Source organism: Heloderma suspectum, chromosome 5, assembly GCF_057233095.1.
Source record: "Heloderma suspectum isolate Gila_16-S chromosome 5, 16-S_ref, whole genome shotgun sequence".
Lineage (NCBI taxonomy): Eukaryota > Metazoa > Chordata > Lepidosauria > Squamata > Helodermatidae > Heloderma > Heloderma suspectum.
In genome coordinates this window covers 78,700,530-78,724,406 of record NC_139462.1, presented here as the reverse complement: position 1 = coordinate 78,724,406, position 23,877 = coordinate 78,700,530, and the positions used below count along the sequence as shown (strand labels likewise).

General features: G+C 44.3%; 1 protein-coding gene across 1 annotated transcript in view; it reads right to left on the bottom strand.

The window, feature by feature from the left end:
- The window catches only part of LOC146344041 (polypeptide N-acetylgalactosaminyltransferase-like 6), a 212,664-nt gene that overhangs the window by 30,826 nt on the left and 157,961 nt on the right, over positions 1–23,877 (bottom strand). Inside the window, exon 7 of the mRNA XM_084860291.1 lies at positions 3,836–3,952. Coding sequence (XP_084716417.1) covers positions 3,836–3,952 — 117 coding nt within the window. The remainder of the gene's footprint in view (positions 1–3,835; positions 3,953–23,877) is intronic.

The following is a 23,877-nucleotide window of genomic DNA, read 5'->3' as shown; positions in this document are numbered from 1 at the left end:
TGGCGTGGGCTGGTCCATGAAGTCACGAAGAGTCGGAAGCGACTGACTGAATAAACAACAACAGGCACTTGAAACTTGACATGCATGCTAAGGAGATCCCTGAGGTGTGCACCTCAGGGTTATTTGGTTTTTAAAATGCATGAAATAATTTTAATTAATTTAAAAGCGTCAATGTATTTGAAATCTGCGGCATCATCTTCAGTCAGATGAGACTGAAAGAGATAAAGATAAGGGTGTCATGCCTTGATTTTCACAAAAGAGCTGAGAAACTCCCCCTCCCTTGTTGGAATGTTGGGCCCTGTTCTCAGAGAGAGGGGGTGATTGATTTCCCAGCTTGTGATGCTTCGAGCACCTTTGGGAAAGAGATGCCCCCCTCTTCTCCTGAATGTGTGTGTGTGTGGGCCTGTCAGCTCATGAGCTGGAAGGAGGCATCTAGCAGAGAAGCTTATAAGATCCAATCCACAGGCTTTGTGCTTTGGTCTTACTCCAAGGGGCATTGTGCGCACTATCGGCTTGGAGAACTTTTGCTGGTCCTGGGAGAATGACTTCTCATACTCTGTTGGGGCCCTCCAGAGTACAAACAGTGTAGGAGAGAACTGCTTTTTCAAGTGAAGAGGAGTGTGAGCTTTCTTCACATATTTATTCTGCATCTATTTTCTATCAATAAACTTTTGTCCTTTTGCCACAGTGGCTTTGTTTCATCTTTGTAATCTAAAAGAATATATTTTGATTGGGCCCTGACAGAATCAGGACCCCCAGATCAATACACCTGTAAACTGATATTTTAATATTTGGCCTTAGCTTGAGATGTTGAATCCAAATAAGAATTCACTTCTGAATCCTGTTCACTGGATTTCAATGGGCATTTTGAGTGTCAAAATGTTTTTTTGCCCTGAATCTTCTATTAGAAATAATTGGAAAATTGACCTCGGAGAGGGGGAAAGGGGGCGTTCTGGTGAGCAGAGAAGGGAAGAGACCAGGGAGGCCAGGATACAAGTTATCCTGAGCCTCTTCCAGCCAACTTCCCTCCCCCTCTGATACACTGTTGAGAGGACAGGGAGGCAAAGGTCGCCTCCACCACTCCTCCTGCTCTTCATTGGATGGTCGGAAGCCTACAAGATCGATAGGATTGTGCCCTAAAGCTTAAAGCACATTAGGGTAGGCATACTAGAGAATTCAGTTCAGTCTGTATTTTTATGGGAATTGGCCTAATTCGCACTTCCTGGCCTAGTAATTTTTTTAATTTTGTGATGCGTTCTCAGCTTAAAAAATGTGTACCAAAATGCTTATTTTATGAGGAAATACAAACAAAATGCATATTTTAGGGGAAATACATACGATTTAAATGTTGTCTTTTTGTATGCTTAAAAAGAACTAATTTGCAGAAATCAGGCTTATGACTGAACACATGAAAAACTGACACAGACTGGAAATAGACTAAACTGTCTATTCCTACACTAGGGTTAAGCTCAAAGTGTGGTGGGTGAGGGGAGCTTTTCATAAAGTTTTTCAGCGGAGTCAAAAAACAGTGTCCCTTTTGGTGGTTCTTGGAGTGGGGAAGTGTTCGCCCATTGAGTGTGAAGGCAATGCTTCCTGAAGGCTGCTTTCTTGCCCTAAGTAATGTCAGCAGGGAAGCGAAATCTGATTGGCTATGTATCATTGTAACATTATCCCATTTAATACATAATCCCTGATTTCTCAGTTCACCCATATTATGATGTATTGCCTTCAGTCTCAATTGGCCTAGTTTGCCCTCAGTGATGTCACAGAACTGAATATGACTGGCATTATGACATCATCCCATCCAATATGAGTTCCCTGATTGTCTAAACAGGTGCCTGAACATTAAGAGCAAATAATGGCAGGGAACAGGCTCAAAAAAGGCCAATATTTTCACAAACTGCCCCCCACTGAAAACATTCTTCCCTTCGAAAAGTACTACTTTTGCCCTGAAAATCAAAATGAGTGAACAGTTGGTACAGCCCTAAAACTTCATGACAACTCTGACTTTAATCTGTATCTCTTTAACTTTTCTAGCGATGATAAATGTTTGCTAAATTTATACTTCAGAATACATTATGCATTGTTTTAAATAAGGAACATGGATCAGCATAGTTTCCTTTGACTGGCTTTTGGTACAACATAATTCTACATACAGCTGCAGAGAGGGTTGAGTTTATTTGTTGAAAAATAAAAACAGACTATAATGTATTAACTGGATTATCCGTTTTATATTCATGTGAACTGTAACAGGATTATGCTATCCAACTCCACCAACTCCTTCATCCCCATTCGACTTTAATCTTGGATAAGCTATCCATCTTGAGTGGCTTCAGAGTTTGAAAATCTCCCAGAGTTAAAAAATAAAATATCATTAACTTTTTTTATCTTGTCTTGTGTGGGTCCAGGCAGGAGGCAGGCAGGCAGCACAGGGCTCTGCTTGTCTAGCACTGCCCTCTGCTGATGATTTCACAAACTACCGATTACAAATAAAAAATGCAGGTGATAGCCATGCAAGTCCATCAAAAAAATCCAAAAGCAACAGTAAAGGAATACCTTTTATTACGACCAACTAAAATTTGCCAAAGTAGTGAGCTTTTGAGTTCTCCAGGACTCTTCTTCAGGCTAGATGTTCAGTAAAACAAAAACAAAACAGTGTGTGTGTGCACGTGTACACCAAAATATGGTTCAGGGCAGATTTTGAGTCATCCCCATCATGCCCTGAAACTTCATTTTCTTTCCCTACTTCTCCCCTTTTTTTGTTTACTAAACTTCTAAGATGAAGAAGGTTTCTGGAGAATTTGAAAATGTGCTCATTACTTTGAGACATTTTAGTTGGTCCTAATAAAAGGCATTGCACTATGGTTGCTTTAGATCAGCCTTCCCCAAGCTTGCACTCCCTGGATGTGCTGCTCACCATTCCAGCCAGCATGGCAGAGGATCACTCTGTCTGGGGAAGATGGTTTTGATAGTCCAGCACACCTGGAGGGTGCCAATGTGGGCAAGGCTGCTTTAGATTTTCAAACAGTTACTGAAGACAGACTGTCAGTTTTGACAATAGAGAAGAGCTACTGCTTCTGCTGATAACTACAATGTGCACGTGCTATTTCATTTCCACGGAATACAAAACGGGAAAGAAGTCAGATGTCTCATGCTTGCCAAACCTGGCTATGTTCAGGGCTAGCCCAAGACATTTTGCTGCCAGAGGCAAAGGATAAGATGGCAGCTCTCTGTATTCCATGTACAGAAACCAACTAGACTGGCAGTTGAAAATTACTTCAGTGTTGGAGATGATACAATGTCCTCCACCACACCTCAGGGCAGCAGGTTAACTGAGGGAGGTGGCAGGGCGGACTGCAGAACACACACAGCCCTGCCCTCCAACGTCTTGCTGCCACTCCAAACTCCATAGCATCTGCTGCTTGAGGCAGCTGCCTCACTCTACCTAAGGGTACAGCCAGCCCTGGCTACAGTTAAAAATGCACGCGCTTCTTCCTTCAGTTACTGTCTATCATTTTTCCTCTATTCAACATTAATACATCGCCTTCTGAGTACTTATAATGTTACATGCACTTTTATTAAATCTATAGGAAGCATTTCTGTCGACAGGTAGTTAAAGGTTGCTTCACACAACGTTTTGGCTCTCCTACCTATTTTTTTTCCCACAACAAAACACAATTCTAGTGTCCGTGACTCTACACAAGAGGGTGTACATGTTTTACCCTAGACACAGACCATTTATGTATAGGGGGGAAACAAGTCAGCTAAAGGGAATAGCCAGAGAAAGCTCTTCAGAATTTTGACAAGAGAAGAAATCATGGGACTGTTAAAATACCTGCTCATGTGACCATGTCCGTTCAGAACCGTCCTTCACGCATATATCCAGCCGGAGCTCAGTGCCTGTGCCTCCATGCTTACTGTCCACGCAGAGATTTGCCGCCACATTTCGAATCTGTAAAATTAAGCAGCCAACCTTATCATCACAATGCCATTCAGATAATGCTGATTTTGCTGATAAGGAAGAGATAAAATTACATCTGTGGGGCATCTGTCTTGATCCAGTCCAAACTAGGTAGGTACAGAACAGACATCAGCTGTTGTCTGATAGATAGATAGATAGATAGATAGATAGATAGATAGATAGATAGATTTGTTTGTGGTTTGTTTTCTGTAAGTTAACTTGTGAATGAGAATAAAAACACCAACAATTATGCACAATTTACATGAAGGCATAGAGAACAAGAGCCAGTGGACAGTACCATCAGGGGATTTTGCACACTGGCCAGTTGATATAGATAATTACCAAGAGATGTTGGGAAAAATGAATAGACCAGAGACAGTTTGTGGGGCACATAAGCAGGAAGAAAATCCGGCACGTCTGGACTGCGATTTAGCTTCCGATTTCTATTATTTTAAAACAAAATACTCTTTCTATGGAAACTGCAAGAAGAAAAATATACCTTTGGCCTCCTGGGATAAAATATGTTTCAGGAGATGTGAACTGGGAGACCATTTTCTGCTTTGAACACAAGCCTTCCCCACCTTCTGCCCCAGTTCAGTTATCAGCCCTGAAGGAAAGCTACTGTATTGATACAAATATGTTTATTATTTCAGGTAAATGCTGGCGTTACAACAAAGACCATAACGCAGCAGAGGACAAAATGGATGACACATGGCAGATGCATGCAACAGTCTTCCAACACTTTTTAAAAATGAAAAGCAGATGCAGGAGACTGAGTTGGATTGGAAGAGTGATAGGGATGGGCAAATCGTTCCATTTCACTTTCTCCTGCATTCAAATTTTTAAATCTCAACTTCTTTCTTTCCCGAATATGAAGAAATTAGTGAATTTTGGTTATTTTTTAATCAAAAAAAGAACTGAAATGAAGTTGTCGACCATCTGCAGTAGTGAAATTCAATAGATACAGCTATTCCCAGCATGGAGAGAGCCATGATGTACCTGCTGCCATATAGGTGTTAAAGATGAGGAGCCTGTCAGAAAAGAAGTGGTGGCAACCTAATTAAGTACTAACATGGTTGAATACACAGGGATTCAAACCCAGACTTTCAAAGGTAAGCATTCAAAGTTGCGAGCTTGTATAGACAAATCTGTCAATTTTGGTTTCTCCCATATTTGATTAAAAACTAACAAACAAACAAACAAAAAACTCAGGTTCTTTTTGTCCTGAATATAGGGAACTTTGAAAATATTGGTAAATTCTTATCAAAACATGAAGTGAAATGAAATTCTCACCCATCCTTAAGTGGCAGAGGAGGAAGGGATGCTAACCCCTTACGCCACAGAGGATGAAGGATAAGCATATTATGCAGGGGATAAGAAACTGGTGGAAAAATATGGTTGGAGGGGACAGAGCTGTGCACCCCCTTCTCTCTGTCATTCTTCCTATGAGAAAGTTGCATCCTCAGCTGCAACTTTATTAAAACAATGGGAGCTCATTACATGATTTTGACGTGTAACTCCTCATTTGGCCCCTAGGTACCAAATGATTAAGAGCACTCCATACCCACACACGCCATACACACGTAATTCACTGACCAACGAAAAATCCCTGACTGCTGCACTAATCTAGGAACAAGCAGTTCTTGAAGTTCCATTTTCTTTATGGCCAAGGAGTTCAAAGCAGTGTATTTTGTCCTTTTTTCAGTCTGTATTATTAGCTGCCAAGGTTGGGGCAGTCTACAGAAAATATCTGGAGAGAGATTATCTCTGAATGAAAAGGGAGTAGAGCAGAAATACCTGGGAGATGAAAGTACAGCTTGCCTGTCAGGATTTCCAGTAACCATTGGCAACTCCTTTTTGGATCCATCACAGATCAGAATTATTTTTAAGCTGAGGCACAGCACCGGTTCTTATTTTGATATTAAAGTTCTTGGAGATTTGGTCATATGCTGCCATCCCACATGTGGAAGTTCATAGTCAGCAGATATGTAATGAAGTTGTTTTTGCACCTAGACAGATTCTGAGAAAGCCATCCCCCCGCCCTTTGCTGCTGTGACAAAGAATCTTACAGAGAGGATTAAAAAAAAACAAAAACATTTTCCCCATAGCTTCACTATTCCAGACATTTTACATCTCCAGTCTTTCTATAAAAGTGTTCTTATTACATAGTTTATAGAAACCATTTTGGGGGGAGTAAAGGATGGGTAACAAATAACAATATATAAATACTTTGTCTTAAATTTTAAAAGAAAACATTTCATAATCCAAAGCTGTTCAATTTTTCCATTTTGGGGGGAACCCCCCCAAAAAAATGGTCTTAGGGGGAAAAAAAGAAAAAAAAAACAATTTCCCCCCAAATTTTTCCATTTTTTTTTCCTGGGCCTTCACATCTCTAGTTCTGTTGCTAATCTCATCACTCTTTCTCAGCCCCAGGCATATCCATCGCTCACACCCACCCTTCCCCTCCATTCTGACTTGCCAGATGCCCCTAGATCAGGGGGTGCATTACCTTCTGAGCCCCAGTGCTGTGTACACACACACACACACAGCTAGTGACAGATGTCTGCCTGCACACTCTTTCATTTGTTATAATTGTAGTGCCTTTAAGATACGTACTTTTACATTAGTAATGCTCTACCTCCATTTTCCTCAATTAGGCAATTTTATTTAATTTTACAAATTAATTCTGTCTCTTTCTCCTGGACTGCCCCACCTTGCCACATATACTCATTCCACCACACTGAATTCTCATCTCACCTTTAAAAAGTGTACTCCTCTTTGCCTCCTGGCAGTAGTGGCAATAATCAGCGCAGCTCTCAGAGAGCATAGAGTCCTCTGACTCCAACTGCCAGATCATCTTCTCGGAGACAATCTGGCAACTGCTCACAGTGGGATTTATGAGTCCTGCCCTCTGACTGTGGCTTCTAGAGTGCCCTCCTGGAAGTGGGAAGGCACTTTGCAATCAAAACGAGCTTTTTCAGTGAAAGAAACATAGAGGTGGGGTGGGAGAAGAAGCCCCACCTCCACAATCCAGTGGCTGGCTGCTGCTTTCACAGCAGTGGCTGGGGATCGAGGGGGGGGGGCTACACAACAGGTTTGGGGGGGGTACATGCAGCCTGTAGTCCACACAGTGGAGGCTGGTGGCTCCTATGTCAGTGGGGCAATGAATCTGCTCTGGGTCTAAGTAAGAACCAGTCAGAACTCTAAAGGAGCTATCCAAAGCATGGAAACTTGTCCCCCAAATGGCCCCATTGAAATAGGAGCCACCATTCTCCACTGAGTCCATGCGTTGTGCACCCCTGCTCGAGATCAAAATCTTGAGTACCATCTTTGACCTTTCAACTGCATTCTCAGTTGAGTCTGAACTATTCAAATCTCAATACATGAGCATCTGAAAAAATAATGCTGCCTGTACAAATCATGCTCCTGCAGTGCTTTACCTCTGTTTAGGTTCCCTAATGGAAGCATCCCCTTCATGGATCACTGCCTTGATGTGGCGAAGGGGCTTGCGTAACTCAGTGAAGCCATAAGCTATGCTGTGCAGGGCCACCCAAGACGGACAGGTCATGGTGGAGAGTTCTGACAAAATGTGGTCCACTGGAGAAGGAAATGGCAACCCACACCAGTATTCTTGCCAATATACTACTGGGGAAGAGCAGAGGGAATTTCCAAGTAGCGCCAGAAGGAGTGAAGCGGCTGGGCCAAAGCCGAAAGGACACTTGGCTGTGGATGTGTCTGGTGGTGAAAAGAAAGTCCGATGCTGTAAGGAACAATATTGTTTAGGAACCTGAAATGTCAGATCAATGAATCAAGGTAAGCTGGAGGTGGTCAAACATGAGATGGCAAGATTGAACATTGACATCTTGGGAATCAGCGAACTAAAATGGACAAGCATGGGCGAATTTAATTCAGGTGACCATCATATCTACTACTGTGGGCAAGAATCCCTTAGAAGAAATGGAGTAGCACTCATAGTCAACAAAAGGGTGGGGAAAGCAGTACTGGGGTACAATATCAAAAACGATAGAATGATCTCAGTACAAATCCGAGGCAAACCATTCGACATCACATAATTCAAGTCTATGCCCCAACCACTGAGGCTGAAGAAGCTGAGGTTGATCAGTTCTATGAAGACCTACAACACCTTCTAGAACTAATACCAAAAAAAGATGTCCTCTTCATCATAGGGGATTGGAATGCTAAAGTAGGAAGTCAAGAAATCACCGGGATAACAGGCAAGCATGGCCTTGGTGTACAAAATGAAGCAGGACAAAGGCTAATAGAGTTTTGCCAAGAGAACACGCTGATCATAGCAAACACTCTTTTCCAACAGCACAAGAGGCGACTCTACACATGGACATCACCAGATAGTCAATACTGAAATCAGATGGATTATGTCCTTTGCAACCAAAGATGGAGAAGCTCCATACAGTCAGTAAAAACAAGACCTGGAGCTGACTGTGGCTCAGATAATGAGCTGCTTCTTGCAAAGTTCCAGCTTAAATTGAAGAACGTAGGGAAAACCACAAAACCATTCAGGTATGACCTAAACCATATCCCTTATGAATATACAGTGGAGGTGAGGAAAAGATTTAAGGGATTAGACCTGATAGACAGAATGCCTGAGGAACTATGGACAGAGGTCCATCATTCAGGAGGCAGCAAGCGGGGTTTTGAAGAGGCAGAGGAACTACAGATCAAATCGCCAACATTCGCTGGATCATGGAAAAAGCAAGAGAATTCCAGAAAAAGTCTATTTCTGCTTCATTGACTACGCTACAGCCTTTGATTGTGTGGATCACAACAAACTCTGGCAAATTCTTAAAGAGATGGGAGTACCAGACCACCTTACCTGTCTCCTGAGAAACCTGTACGAGGGACAAGAAGCAACAGTAAGAACCACACATGGAACAACCGATTGGTTCAAAATTGGGAAAGGAGTACGACAAGGCTGCATATTGTCGCCCTGCTTATTTAATTTATATGCAGAGTACATCATGAGAAACGCCGGGTTGGATGAATCACAGGTCAGAATTAAGATTGCTGGGAGAATTATCAACAACCACAGATATGCAGACGATACCACCCTAATGGCAGAAAGTGAAGAGGATCTAAAGAGCCTCTTGTTGAGGATGAAAGTGGAGAGTGCAAAAGCTGGTTTGAAACTCAACATTAAAAAAACTAAGATCATGGCATCTGGCTCCATCACTTCCTGGCATATAGAAGGGGAAGAAATGGAAGCAGTGACAGATTTTCTTTTTTGGGGCTCCAAGATCACCGCAGATGGTGACTGTAGCCATGAAATTACAAGACACTTGCTCCTTGGGAGGAAAGCTATAGCAAACCTAGACAGCATAGTAAGAAGCAGAGACATCACCTTGCTGACAAAGATTTGTATAATCAGAGCTATGGTTTTCCCAGTAGCAATGTATGGCTGTGAGAGCTGGACTATAAGGAAGGCTGAGTGCCGAAGAATTGATGCTTTTGAACTGTGGTGCTGGAGAAGACTCTTATGAGTCCCCTGGACTGCAAGGAGCTCAAATCAGTCAATCGTAAAGGAAATCAACCCTGACTGCTCATTGGAAGGACAGATAGATTTGAAGCTGAAGCTGAAATATTTTGGCCACCTAATGCGAAGAGAAAACTCCCTGGAAAAGACCCTGATGCTGGGAAAGATTGAAGGCAAAAGGAGAAGGGGATGGCAGAGGGTGAGATGGCTAGATAGCATCACTGATGCAATGAATATGAATTTGAGCACACTCCAGGAGAGAGCGCAGGACAGGAAGGGCTGGCGTGCTCTGGTCCATGGGGTCACGAAGAGTCGGACATGACTTAACGACTGAACAACAATGGAAGCATACTCCTCTCTTGGCCCCTATGTTACACTAGTGACTGGCTGCAGTTCCACCTTGGTTGATTTTTACTTTGCAGGAGGTGAATTATTTCTTGTCACTACCAAACATAAGCCAGAAGCTAGCTGGAGAGAATCATAGTTTACCCCCTGGGTATGTAAAGCGAGCCCAGCTCAAGAAACTGCCTAAACTGTAATTTGTGTAGCATCATTTCAAATCCTGTGTTCTGTGTATCCCAATGGGAGTGTTTACGTACTGATTTTCCCATCTTTTATTGATGTATAGAAACCATCAAGTGTTGTTAAGCAAACAACATATAATACTTTGTTGGGGAGGTGGCTGCTTACAATGCGATTTACCAGGCAACCAGAGCTGATTCATACGTTTTTTAAAATAGTGTAGCCAAGATGAAGCTGCCTAGAGAGAATCACCCTCTAGGTATGTAAAGTGAGCTCTATTCAACAAGCCACTTAAACTGTAATTTTTTCAAAATGAGTTTCAGTGGGTTTTGTTTGGGGGGACTGATTTTGTGATTACCCCCAACAAGTGTCCAAATTTAGGCCCACCGTGAGTTGAGCCAAGTCCTGGTGAGTCATGATATCGATGCCTGTTGGGGGGCATTCATACAGCTGGTCCCACTGGAAAAACCCCATTGAAAATTAAACTTGTGTTGACTTTGTCACGTTGGGTAAGGCAAACTAGCCTTCATTTGTCAGTTCCATGTTGATCCAGGAACCAAGGGGTAATGGGGATGTGTAAACATGCCTCGAGTCTCTAGCAACTGATTTACACATCACTGTCACAGTATGGAGACCATGTTATGACTTGGTAAGCCATTCATTTGAAGCAGCTCATTATGTGGCTGAGGTGATTTTGTTCCTGCCATGTGTCAACAGTCTCCACATGGAGAGATTTATCCTGGCTTCCACCTAGAAGCTGTAACATGGAAACTGGCCCTTAGCAAACACTGTGCAGTTTGAAGTTTTATGAGAAGGAAAATAGCAGCCTTAAGGTAAGCCACTGTTGAGTGCTTAATTAGTCTTGCAGCTTGCAGACCAGCCATGTCTGAGGCCCAGAAGCTGTTCTTAGAAGAGAAGTCTCTTAAAAATAGCAGTGCAATGAGTGCCAGTGGCAAGAACAACTGGTGCCAAGTTTATTCTGCAGTCACACGTGCATGGGCTTCTTTGGGTGATGTAAATATCTTGCTGAAAATCTGTTACATCACCAAGGTAAGGAATGGCAGTTTGCTGACTTTCCAGGCCAGCACAACGTTGGGAGAGCACAAGTTGCTATAGCAGCTTGTGAGAACATGTTCTGAGTTTCTTGAGATGGCTTTTCCCCTAACCACCAATCGTTTGGTGGTTTCCCAGCTTTTGTGCAGCCCCCCCCCCCGCCTTCAAAAAAGTTTAAATGCTTCTCCTAAGGCTGAGTTACTGGCAGGAATCTGGGGTATTTTTATATTTTTGGCCCCATTCCTTTTGCCTTTGGCCCTGACCACCACTGGAATGAAGCTCCCAAGAGCTTCTCCGAAACTGGAGGAGGTTTGGCACCCCTGATTTAGAGCATTTGAGTACCAGCTGCACAGAGCCAGAAATATGGAATCACAGATTTGTAGAGGATGGATAGATGGATGGAAACTGAAGTTCATCTAATTGAACCCCCTGAATGATGGAAAGGTCCCACATCCACACATTCCTAATAGAGACCCACATATTAGAAACAGCCTATATTCATCCAAAGTCATCATGCACCATGAGCCAAAAAAAGGTGGAACGTGAACAAGAGGCCAGTAATTGGATGCTGTTATTTCAGTACCACCATGGCCTTTGGGGATTGGTAGACATGTTGTTGGTGCAATCTGCAGCAACATTTGGAATCGAAATTAAGAGAATGAGTACCCTAACCACCTGCTTGCCCATTCAGCTCAGTGCTAGTGGCAGTAGTGAACAGCAACTTCTCTTTCTGCCTGTCCTCTCCGACTAACTAATGCCTGAGAATAGGTATTGCTATATGTGGATAAGCCTTCCAAAAATTTGAGCCCAAAGTACTTGAAAGATTGCCTTCTCCCATACTAGCCTGCTTGCACTCTTAGGTTATCAGTAGAGGTCCTTCTCATCTGCCCGCCACCAAGGGTGATTTAGCTGGTGAGTACAAGGCAGCAGGCCTTCTAAGTGGTGGCCTTGGCCTCCTGGAATCAGCTTCCATCAGGGGGTCATCAGGCCCCTTTTTTGCAGGTCTTCAGGAAAGATCTGAAGACCCACCTAATTTCGTTGGCCTTCTTTTAAGTTTTTATTTGTAAGTTTTGTTTTTATTTATTTTAATTGGCAGTTTTTGTTTTTATGGATTTTATCAAAACATGTTTTATGGATTTTTATTGTATTTATTTTGTGTGGTTTTTATCTTATACACCACCTTGAAAGGGTTCCCCCCTTAAAGGTGACCTAGAAATAATTTGAGATAGATAGAAGGCCACTCTCAGGACTGGCCATTCCATTAGGAAAGGTTAGGCAGTTGCTTTATGTGGCAGATGCTATGTGTGTGTATGTGTGGGGCAACTATGGCATCCCCCAGCCATTTCTCCTGAGCCTCCCACCTGTTCCCTGTATTGGAGGACATTGCTTTGTGTGGTCATCCCTGCTCCCCCTAAGCTAGCCTGCTGTCTTCAGGTGTGGTGGAGAACACTGTCCAGTTGCCAGCGTTGAAATAGAATTCAGATGCCAATCTGGTCAGCTTTTGTAGATGGAATTGGGGGGGGCACACCATCTTGTCCTTCGCCTCAGGCAGCAAAATGTCTTAGGCTGACATTGGCCACTCTGGTATCTGCCACTGGTCTGAGGTACAAGGACTATAGGAAGGACACTATGGCAAGGCGAAGACTAGTCTATGTCCAGCCATCGAGCAGAAAAGGAGCAACTGCAGGGAGCTGGCTTTCCATCTCCCTTCCAGAAAGAACTCTATGCCAGCTGCCAATTGCCCTGAGACTACGGAAGTGAGGCGCTAGACTGACTTCTTCCAACAACTAGGAGTATAAGGGCAACCAGGCACTTGCACCACTTCTATGCAAATAAGAACACCAGCAAAGACATTGCCTTTTCCTTGTGTGTCATGTCTTTTTTAGATTGTAAGCCTGTGGGCAGGGACTGTCTTCTCTGTTCATTGATTGTAAGCCATTCCGGGGGCCTTTTTTGGCTGAGGAGAAGGATAAAAATACAATCAATCAATCAGACCAGCCTGCTACAGCTCACCACTTTGTTTTGACATTGTCAAACTGACACTATCTTTTCCCTCCATTTCCAATCCCTTGTCTATCTTGTGCTGTTAATTTGTAAGGCTGAGAGCAAGGCCTGTGTCTCATTTTCAAAACAGCAACACCTGATGATGTCAGAAAGCGGCATGAAATATATATGATAAAATATCTAGCTAAATAAATAATCTGACCCAACAGTTTCCATCTCCTCCAGGCACAGTATTCCACAGCAATTGCCATTTCCAACTGGCGTCAAGGAGAATGCATTATAGTGATATAATGACAGATTCCATCTACAGTAGTTTGTGGGCTGCTCACATGACCTAGGGTGGCCATAAGTCCTCTTTCACAGAGGACAGTCCTTTATTCTGAAGGCATCCTACATTTGAATGGCTGTCCAGCCCAAGTCTGGTTTAAAGATAAAAAGCCATCTGAAGGAAGAGCTGGGCCTTGAAATTGGCCATCAACACCACCTGGACAGCAGACTGAACAAGGCCCACAGGTCACCTGGCCACAGTCTTCCACACTATGCCAGATGTACTGCATTTCTATTTAAATTATAACAATTATTTCTAAACGTCCATCCAGACGTATAAATTAGTATATGTAAATTTTATGGAGATTGGTGTCCTCTTCCCCCCCTCTTTTTTGTGATACGTTTCCCCATTTTTGGCAATTCATAAATTGCTAACCTAATCAGGGTAATCCAGGACTTACCATTTTGTAGCAGAAAAAAATAATATATTTTTTAAAGTAAAAAATAATGAAATGAGATCTGTAACCATGTGCATGGCTGCCTGTCCACCCACTGACTATCAAATGATTTTTTTAAGAGCAAGAAAGGAAGGATACTGCGGTGGGCAGTGTCAGCCTCAGCAGGCCCTGGCATGGCCATGCTGGTGCAGGTGCTGACACCAGCTTTGTTTGCTGCTGCCCCCACCTGTTGCTCTCGGGGTAGCCATTGGGGGGGGGGGCTGAGCTGTGGGGTGCTTCCAGAGCAAGCTGCAGTACTGCAAGCACCACAGACAGTATAGGTTGGTGGCTCCGATGTCAGTGGGGTGATAAACCTGCTCCAAGTTTCAGTCAGAACCAGTCAGAACTCTAAAGGAGATATCCAAGGTGCTTCGTCTCCCCACTGACATTGGAGCCATCAGCCTCCACTGATGAAATATTAATCATATGTGAAAAAAATGGGGGTTGGACTCGATGGTCTTATAGGCCCCTTCCAACTCAACTATTCTATGATCCTACTATTCTATGAAATGTATAACTGTTTCCTCATAATCTTCGAATCCTAGGGCGGCTTATGTTCTTTAAGTATCGCCTTAGTAGTAAGGGGCAGACACATTCCTCAAAACAACTCGAGCACTTCTGAAAATCTCAACTTGTGTCTCTAAATGCCTTAATTATTTTAAACCTCTCTCCCCAACCCTTAAGGATAAAATAAATAAATAAATGTAATAAATATAAATGAGTGTTCTGCATTTAAAAATAATGATCCACAACATCAGCCAGCTAATCACACAGTGAGAGCCGCACACTCTTTCATCTGTTTTCGAAAATCAGTGCGACACCCCAGCCACCATCCTAATTAAGCAAATTTGCTTTAATTTAAAATGAAAAAGATCTTGCTGCGAAAGAAAAATGGAACTGTCAGTCCACCAGTGGAAACAACAGTGAAAGGTTTCCATTTAATTAAATGGAAATATGAATGAATATGATTATAAGTTTTAAATACTAAAATCTCCAACCAGCTTCCAGGTCTCATGAACTGAAGCCGTGTGGCAAAAAAAGAATGAAAGAAAAGGCTTTAAGGGTTGTGATGAAAATATACATGGCAAAGTGAGTCAAGGATATAGTTCTCATGTTCTCCTTTAAAGCAGAGAAGGTTAACATGTGGTCCTCTAGATGTTGTTGGACCTCGCCACTGGCTATGCTGGTTAGGGCTGATGGGAGCTGTAGTCCAACAACATCTGGAGGGCCACATGTTAACCATCCTTGTTTTAAAGCCACCATCACACTCTCAACAGTCACTTCCTGCATCTTAAAGGTCAAGCTGAAGACATCAGTGGGATGGATCCAGACTAAGAGTGCAATCTTATACAAGTTTAGACAGAAAAAAGTCCTAAAATTCCCATCATTCCCCAGCCAGCCACAGCTGGATAGAAAATGCTAGAAGTTGTAGGGCTTTTTTTCTCCCTAAATGTGCATAGGATTGTGCTTTAAGTTAACTTGGTTGCCACTGAAATCAATGGAACATAAGTCACAGCTAACTTGTCCCATTGATTTCAACTAACTTACAGAGCAATTCTATGTGGGGTCAGGGCAGGGGAGTGAAGTACTAGAACCTCTGTTGCTTCCAAAGCCCTGCCAGCTCATGCTGGCCAGAGCAAGAGATGTGTGTGTGTTTTCCACTTCTCCATCCTGCATGGTTTCTTTTAAATCACCATCATCATCACCATCATCCCCGGTACAGCTGTTTGAGGTTGGCTCAGAGGGATTCCCCAATCCTGGGGCCTCTCTGGCACATGAATGGGCTTTGGATCCAGTGGATCCAAGGCTGCTTCCATCCCACCCCTGCCCTGTCCCTGGAACATCACAACATCACATTTTGGGGTCTTGTACCAGCTACCACCAGGGGCAATATTGCTGGCAGTAGCTTTACACAAGCTGCATCCATAGCTCAGTGGTTGAGCAGCCGCTTTCCTTGCAAAAGGTCCCAGGTTTAATCCCTGGTATCTCCAGGTAGGGCTGGAAAAACTCCTGCCACAAACCCTACAGAGCTGCTGCCAGTCAGTGTTGACAATACTGGGCTAGATGGACAAATGGTCTGACTCAGTATAAGGCAGGCTCCTATCTGCCCCCCCCCCCTCAGAAATGTAGCTGCACAAACTGAGATTTCCACCAGCATACAGGGGGTCTCTGTGGCAAAAGACCTGAGCTCCTGCCAAAGCTCTTCTCTGCCAGAAGAGAGATATCTGCATCACCCTAAACCCCTTTGAACAGCCATCAGAAAGCATTAAGTTTGCTCTGCTAGACTGGATCCAGCCCAATGAATAAACTGGCTCAGATACAAGACTGAGCTAGTTACACAACTATATACCAAATAGTTACCAGTGAACAAACCAGATCTCACCACTTTGTTTCATTTAGAGCAGCGGTCCCCAACCTTTTTGGCACCAGGGACCGGTTTCGGCACCAGGGACCGGAAGTCCGCCAGCGGCCGGAGCTGGTTGGCAGTTCCGCGGACTTGCTGCGGAGCAGAGCCGGCCAGGGCCGGTGAGGATTCCAGGGGGGAAGGACGGATCACCTCCCCCCCCCGCGGACCCCTGTGGGCCCAAGGTAAGGGGGTTTCGCACATCCCTACGCTCACCTCCTGCTGTACGGCCCGGGTCCTAACAGGCCACGGACCTGTACCAGTACGTGGCCCGGGAGTTGGAGACTCCTGATTTAGAGAATCTAGAGTCAGAAGGGACTTGGAAAGTCATCTAAGTCCAACCTCTTGCTTAATGCAAAAATGTCATTCCTTTTTCCTGTCTGCTTCTGGACAGCTGTCGTATAGCCACATATTGAGAGCTCTGGCCACACAGAAACAGGCATCTTTACTCTCCCAGGAGAGAGATCATAATCCAGCAGGTACCAATTTTCCTTCTTCTATCAGGGAGAGGAACTAAAAAAAAAGACAGAGATGGAAGGTGTCTCTAAGAAGGAAGACAGAAGCAACCTTTAAAAAGTAAAAGTCCAAGAAGAGAGAGATAACGTGAAGATGTTCTTTAAAATAAGACAGTGGGGAGGCATGTGTCACATATTAATAGGATTAGTATTCCAAACTTTAGCCCTATTCACTTGTTCTTCCCTCACACAATTACCACTGTGTGAGGGGAAGAGCAGGGCTCCACTTTCTGGTCCCACCCACTGGCCTCACCACCCCCCATGCATAGGAGCATGTGTATGTGGGGAGAAGATGTGAAGCAGGGAGCCTCCTCTAGGTGAGTAGGCTTCCCACACATTGCAATCCAGATCAGGACCCTATCATTGCAGGTGGGGTGCTTTTAAGATCCAGATTGAGGGCCCTGCACCTACTCTAGAGTAAAAATAAAAACAAGACGTAGCTGCTATATTTAAAATATTTCTTCTGGCCCAGAGTCTGTCATATCTGGAACCTGCAGTGGATGCACAGAGCAGGTCCCTGCGTCAGACTTTCCCACCCTGACATATGGAAGGCAGCAAGACCAGGCAATGGGGATGCAATGGAGGGGGAACATAAAGTGAGCACAGCCCTCCTCTTCTCGTCATGTGATAGTAATCACATGAAGAAAGAATGAGTGGACAGGGCTACAGAGAGAAGCAACCATACAAATCTGGGTCAGTTGTTAAATCAGATTTCACTTCTCAGATAAATTCATGACCTGCAGGTGGTGCATTTCAGTGGTGGGGTGCTTGAGCTGTGGGAAGGGGCTAGCACTGTCCTGGCTGTAGGAAATGTGGTATAGCTGGATCCAATTTTGTTGCTAGCAGTGTATGAAGAGCGACCGTTTTCAAAATGAAAATTACACTTACAGGCTTTTCACTTCTTACTCTTTTAAAATTCCATAGGCTGTTGGGCAGCCCAGCAGTTTGGTATATCCCTGATATTTCTGCTTGTGCTGGACTTTGTTGCTGTTTTTCTCCTCAATGTATTTCAATATCACTTCCACCCTCAATACAATCAATCTCCTTCAGTCTGTCTCATTTTCATCATTTGCAACATGTACCAGTGAGCCTAGACTGATCCATTTCCCCAAATAAACCATGCATTTGATGCCACGACAACAAAAACCTGATAGGAAATGTTGAACACAAAATGGCATCTCCCCGTTTCATTCTGTGCCGGATTCGCAGTGGTGACATTAGGGCTGAATATTGGGCAGAAGTCAGGGGGCCCATGAGCTGTGGCTTGGCCAAAACAGACCAAGAGCCAGCTCCCCTAGCTACAATTGCCTGGCCAGTCTGGAGTTGATGGAGGGAGTGTATGTAGGGATAAGCAAGCAAGGGCCAAACCATGGCGCAGGTAGACTACTTCTACCACTAGATGGCTTTGGGCTCTCCCTGTGCTGACTTCCCCTTCTTGTTTGCCACTTAAGAGTCAAACTACACATTATGTTAACTGCATAGTGTGGAGCTCCCTTTCTTTTTTTTCCTTTACTCTAAAAGAAGTGTGTTTGCACCCAGTCTGAATTGGCACCATTATGTGCAAGGACAGGAAGTTTAAAAATTCTCTCCCCAGCCACATCCCTCCTGAAATTCACCCTTGCATGAGGCAATTTTTTTAAAAAAAGCGGGGCAGGGGGGAGCTTTCCCCCTTTCTTTAACTGCCGCGGGGGGGGGGGATTTTGGTAGGGAAGCAGGTGGGGGACCCATGCACAGTGGTCCCAATCTGGATTGGGTCCCTGCATGCTTACTTTACAGTAAAGAAAAACAAGAAAGGGAGCAAGGAAGGGAACACTACATACTGTGCAAAACCAGTTTAAAATAAGCTTTTTAAAAACAGTTTAAAATAAGCTCCTTAAAAAGCTCAGTGTGACTTAACCTGAAATGGGGACATCCAGACAGCTTTTGGTGGTAACCCAGCAGTAGTTAACATGCAGCTTGATCCACAGTTTCCTCTGCAGGAAGAGTGTCTTATTCACTTGCTCACCAGAGCCTAGCAAAATGCAAACAGCCCAAAGCAAGGAACACATTTTATTGGGGGTGGGGTGGGGTGGGGTGGGGTGGCATAACACAACCATATGAGGGAGGGAGGGAGAAAGATGTGTAAGGTAGTGGGGCTGAAGCAGCCTGAAGCCATGAGCGAGGAAAACCATGAGAAAAAATAGAAAGCACAGAGGGAGGAAAAGGAAAGACATGTGGGTTTCTTATATTGATACTAATTAGATCTTTTTATTTCCCAATTTTGGGGTGGGGCATAGCACCGACAAGTAATGGGTGGGCCCAAGACTACCCTGGAAAAGTGGTGGGGAAGCTCAGCCCACATAGCCCTACCCTGAAATTAACTCCTCATCTGGGTGCCTATTCATCTCCAACAACCACTCTGCTAAAGACACTGCTTTTTACTTTGCCTGCAACAGCTCTCTGCTCATAGCAAATGCACTATCCTAAACTTTCACAAGCAGAAAGAAACGATAATGTCCCTAACATTTTTTTAAAAAAATATTTATTACATTTCTATACTGCCCAATAGCCAAAGCTCTCTCGTATTTATCTGGCTCAGTTTCTGCAACTCATAATGTTTGACTGCACTATGAATTGACACCATTTTTATGAGAAGTTATTCTCTGGCTTGGAATGAAAACTAAGCATACACAGGTCAGCAAGGTGCCTGGGATATGTAGTTTTCCAGGACACCTGAGTTCTTGGTAAGGATGGAAGGTATCCTGGGACCACACGTTCTAGAACTCTTGCACCTCCAGTGGTCAGCAGCATGCTAGGCAGAAGGAGACCTGGAAAAGGTAGCTCCACTGTAGCACAAGCGATAAGAGTATTCAGTTGTTCTGGGAACTTACATGTTCCAGGGTCCCCACACACTGTGATACTGCAGTTTTTACACTCCAGGCACCAGAGAGGTATGACCAGAGAGTTTTGCAGTGAGGGCTTCTGGTCACCACCATCACCAGGTACATTTTGGGTGAAGGGGGCCGTGCTCCTGGGTGCACAGCTTGAGGATTTGCAGGGTCTTGGGTCTCACATGATGTAGAGGGAGGCATTCACTATTGCATTCCCAGTGATGTCATTGGGAGTTCAGTGGGGTTTCTGAATTTTGGAATTAGTTTCAGGAAAATACACACACACAAGCTATTTTTCTGATTTATTGAAATAGCTCATCTTAGCCAAGCTTGGTTTCAGCTTGAGCCCTGCATGCTTATTCAAGCTTGACTGTGCAAAACCAGTTTAAAATAAGCTTTTTAAAAACAGTTTAAAATAAGCTCCTTAAAAAGCTCAGTGTGACTTAACCTGAAATGGGGACATCCAGACAGCTTTTGGTGGTAACCCAGCAGTAGGAATAGAGATCCAAAGGGCTGTGCAATGCTCCAGGACCTTGGGCCTTGCATTTCTTGAACTGCAGCCCTACCTTCCACATCAACTACATTTGAAACGGAGGATTCTTTCAAAAACAATTGTTATATGGCAAGGGTCTCCAACCTTTTTGGGCCTGTGCGCACATTTGGAATTCTGAAAAAGTGCCCTGGGCATCACCACAAATTGCCTGCTGTAGGGGGTGGGGGCCCAATCACAAAAATGTTAGGAGTGCCTCCTTATCTGTGTGTGTATGTTTGTGTGTGTGTGCGTGCGCGCAAGTGAGTGCATGAATGTACTACCCACTCTTGATTCTCTCTCTGGCTCTTCCTCTCTCTCTCTCTCTGGCTCCTTTCTCACTCTGGCTCCTCTTTCTTTTCCTTCCTTCCTTCCTCTCTCTCTCTCTGGTTCCTACCAGGCCCATAGCCAGCCTAAAAGTTCTGTACCCGCAAAAGTAGGGGGGGGGGGACAGTTCATCTGGTCTGTAGGTCTTTTAAAGACAAAATTGTACACTGTTTTTTTAAAATTATTTGTTTGTTAAAAAATGGGGGGAATTTAAGGGGGCCAGCCTCCCTTAGCGCCCCCCCTGGCTACAAGCCTGATCCCCCTTCCTTCCTTCCTTCCTTCCTTCCTTCCTTCCTCTCTGGTCCCTCTCTTTCTTACTCTCTTTCTCTCTCCCTCTTTCTCCAACCCCATGCAACTGAATGGAGCAATTTCTCCATTAATTTGCATGGGGTGAGAAAAAGCCCCCTGCCAAAAATTGACTGGAGAGGGGGCAAAGGTCACCCCCCTCACCAAGGACCCCTTTCCTCCAAGGGTCCTTGGTGAGGGGTGCACTTCACCCCCCCCCCCATTCAGACGTCTTTTTCGGTAGGGGGACTTTTTCACTCCCTATACAAGCCTATGAAGAATCACTCTATAGGCTTATACAGGGAGTGAAAATAGCTTGGTGGACACCTCAGCCTGGCCTTGCGGGTACAGTGGCCTTGCCTGTGATATGGCAAGGAGCTGCGAAAGAAATAGCACTGGCCCTTAGGCACACTTAATGATGCTGTTTGGATCCCAGACAGCTGGTCAGCAGTGGACATAGTACTGGACTTGGCTACAAGGAGACCTGGGTTCAAAATCTCCACCAGCTAGGAAATTAACTTGACTTTGTGCAAGTAATTTATCTTTCAGGCTAACTCACTTCCCAGGACCATTATGAGGAACGAGAAGAGAGTAGGATAACCCTCGTACAGTATCCTGAGCTCCTTGGGGAAAGGATAGTATATACGTACATGTGATAAATAGTCCCAGCAGCAGTCATCAGAAAACCCAGATGGCTGGTTGTAATCAACTGAAGCTCCATTTTGAAGCAATGATCAAACTGTGAATTGGTCAAAGTGATGAATCTCTGAGTATTTTCTGCCCTGGTAAGATTAATTGAAAACCAGGCTTACATGCTATTAGAAAAAATAACATGCAGCAGTCTAGCAGCATTTAAGAATGACAAACACTGGCTGTAGCAAAGGGCTGATGCTTCTATACGAAGCAATCTTCAGTGTCTTGAATACATGGCAAATCAAGTCAGAAATGCTGCTCAATTGAATAATCTATTCAAATAATGTATTGTCCTTGGCTATCAAAGCCAGTGCCGTGACTCTCCTGTCAGGGTCACCACAGTGCAATCGTGCCTCATAAAAGGCTTCCAATCCCCACAAATTTACAGAACGCCTTTCACATGACAAAGCTTTGGTGACTTGAATGCGCAAATGGCTGTGTTGCATTAGGAGAGTATCAGAAAGGTTTTAAGGGTGCAAAATACAAAAGAGGGAAGGCATTTCAGTTTAAAGCAGTATGTAGACTGCTTTATCTGACTTAGCTACAACAATTAGCAAGGGAAAAAGAGAGCATGCTTCAGATACTGGAATCTATAGGCTGAATGCCTAGCAATTAGCCATCTTTTAAGCCAACTGATATGTAATAACTTTTAAAAATACACACAGACACAGAGATACACATACACAGCCATTGTGTAAACTATAAAAACAAAGAAGCCATAAAAAGAAGAAAGAAGTTGGAACCAGAAGCTGAAGCACAGATAAAACAAGGGGCTCTGCATTCAGAAAGATATTAAGTTTGATGGAGGGAATTTGAGTGGCACAGAGGAGGTGCAGCATTCAAGGTGAGATTGTTTTTTAACTGTTGCCTTTATCCCACATCAATGTGACAAGCTGATGGCATGAGACTGAGTCATTAAAGCTACGGAACTGATGCTGAAACTCGTCTCCTAATAGCAAAGAGCTAGTCAGGTCTAACGATTTGATTCTTTCACACATTTGTTATTTGTTTCAACTTCAGAGTTCTCCCTTCTGGACCTTCACATCACTGCTGTAAAAAATAATAATGAAACCGGTAAGTTCTCTGTGAAGATCAGGATAAAGTGGCCTAATTCCTTCTCATGCAGATCTTGGCAAGTGATGCTTTAAAGAGACAGAAAGTGGGGTTCTAATTTGCCCTAATGGACCTGGACAACAGTGAAAGCAGAAGAGGGGCTGACAAAGAGGGAATGGTCTGGAGGAGGAAAAGGTCCCAACACAGCTCTAGTTGTACTTAGTTGCTTGGGACTGTTGGCCCTGGATGGGGATATACATTGGCAACAACATCAGAAGCAACAATAAGGTTCAGTGGAATCTGCAGAAAGATCAGTTACGTACGCAGCTCTCTAAGCCTGAGTAATAGCAAGAGCTGGATTAAGGAGATGGGCAACAGGTAGATGAGGGTAAGCAGCCTGTGCAATGGTTAACATGCTGCGATGTATGTAGGCCAAGGCCCAGACGGGGATGGGGAGCAAGGGAAGGAGGCTCTGGTAAGCTCTGTGCAGGGATAGACAGACCATTCTGTTTCTAGTCCATGCCACTTTTGCATGTGTTCATTTGTACATTTGTTTCTGCATTATTCTGTGATGTTTTTTAAAGTCCACACAAAATGTACATTTCAATTAGTGCTGTGCCAAATGCTTCTCTCTACTTTCGTGAAATTCTTCCTTCCCTGTGAAAGAGGCATTGTTTTTTCTGCCTCTTTTGCAGGTAGGGGGAAAATTTCAATGACATTTCTCACTGGGGACAAGGCGCAGGGATTCCATTTACCTTGTAAGTGTAGGAGATGGCCAAAGGCTCTTCTTTGTATTTTTTAACTCTCAAAATGTCCTGCATGCTGTAGGTAGGGGTGTACGAAACCTACTTACCCATCTGCTGAAGGGGTCCACGGGGGGCGGGAGAGGTGATCCATCCCTCGCCCCGGAATCCTCCCTGGCCGGCTCCACTCTGCAGCGAGTCTGTGGAGCCGCCAGCTGGGCCCGTCTGCAGCCGGACGTCCAGCCGCTGCCACGCAAATGGCATCGGGCATAGCAGATGCCATTTGCATCCCTGCCCTTGGCCGTGATAGGCTATGTAAATATTTATGTAGCCTATCATGGCAAAGACCAGGGACGCAAATGGTGTAGTGGACGACATTTGCATCTCTGCCCTTGGCCGTGATAGGCTACGTAAATATTTACGTAGCCTATCACAGCCAAGAGCAGGGATGCAAATGCCGTCCACTATGCCGGTCACCATTTGCGACTGCAGCCTAGCAGTGGATGGCTGTGGAACAAAGACGACGGACCTGGACCAGCTACCGCCAGGTAGGGTCTGTCCTGACTGGCCTTCGTGGAGTGGTGTGGGGGAGCAGTCCATTCTGCCGCAGACTCCGGGGGGCCAGATTCTCCGGCCTCATTGGAG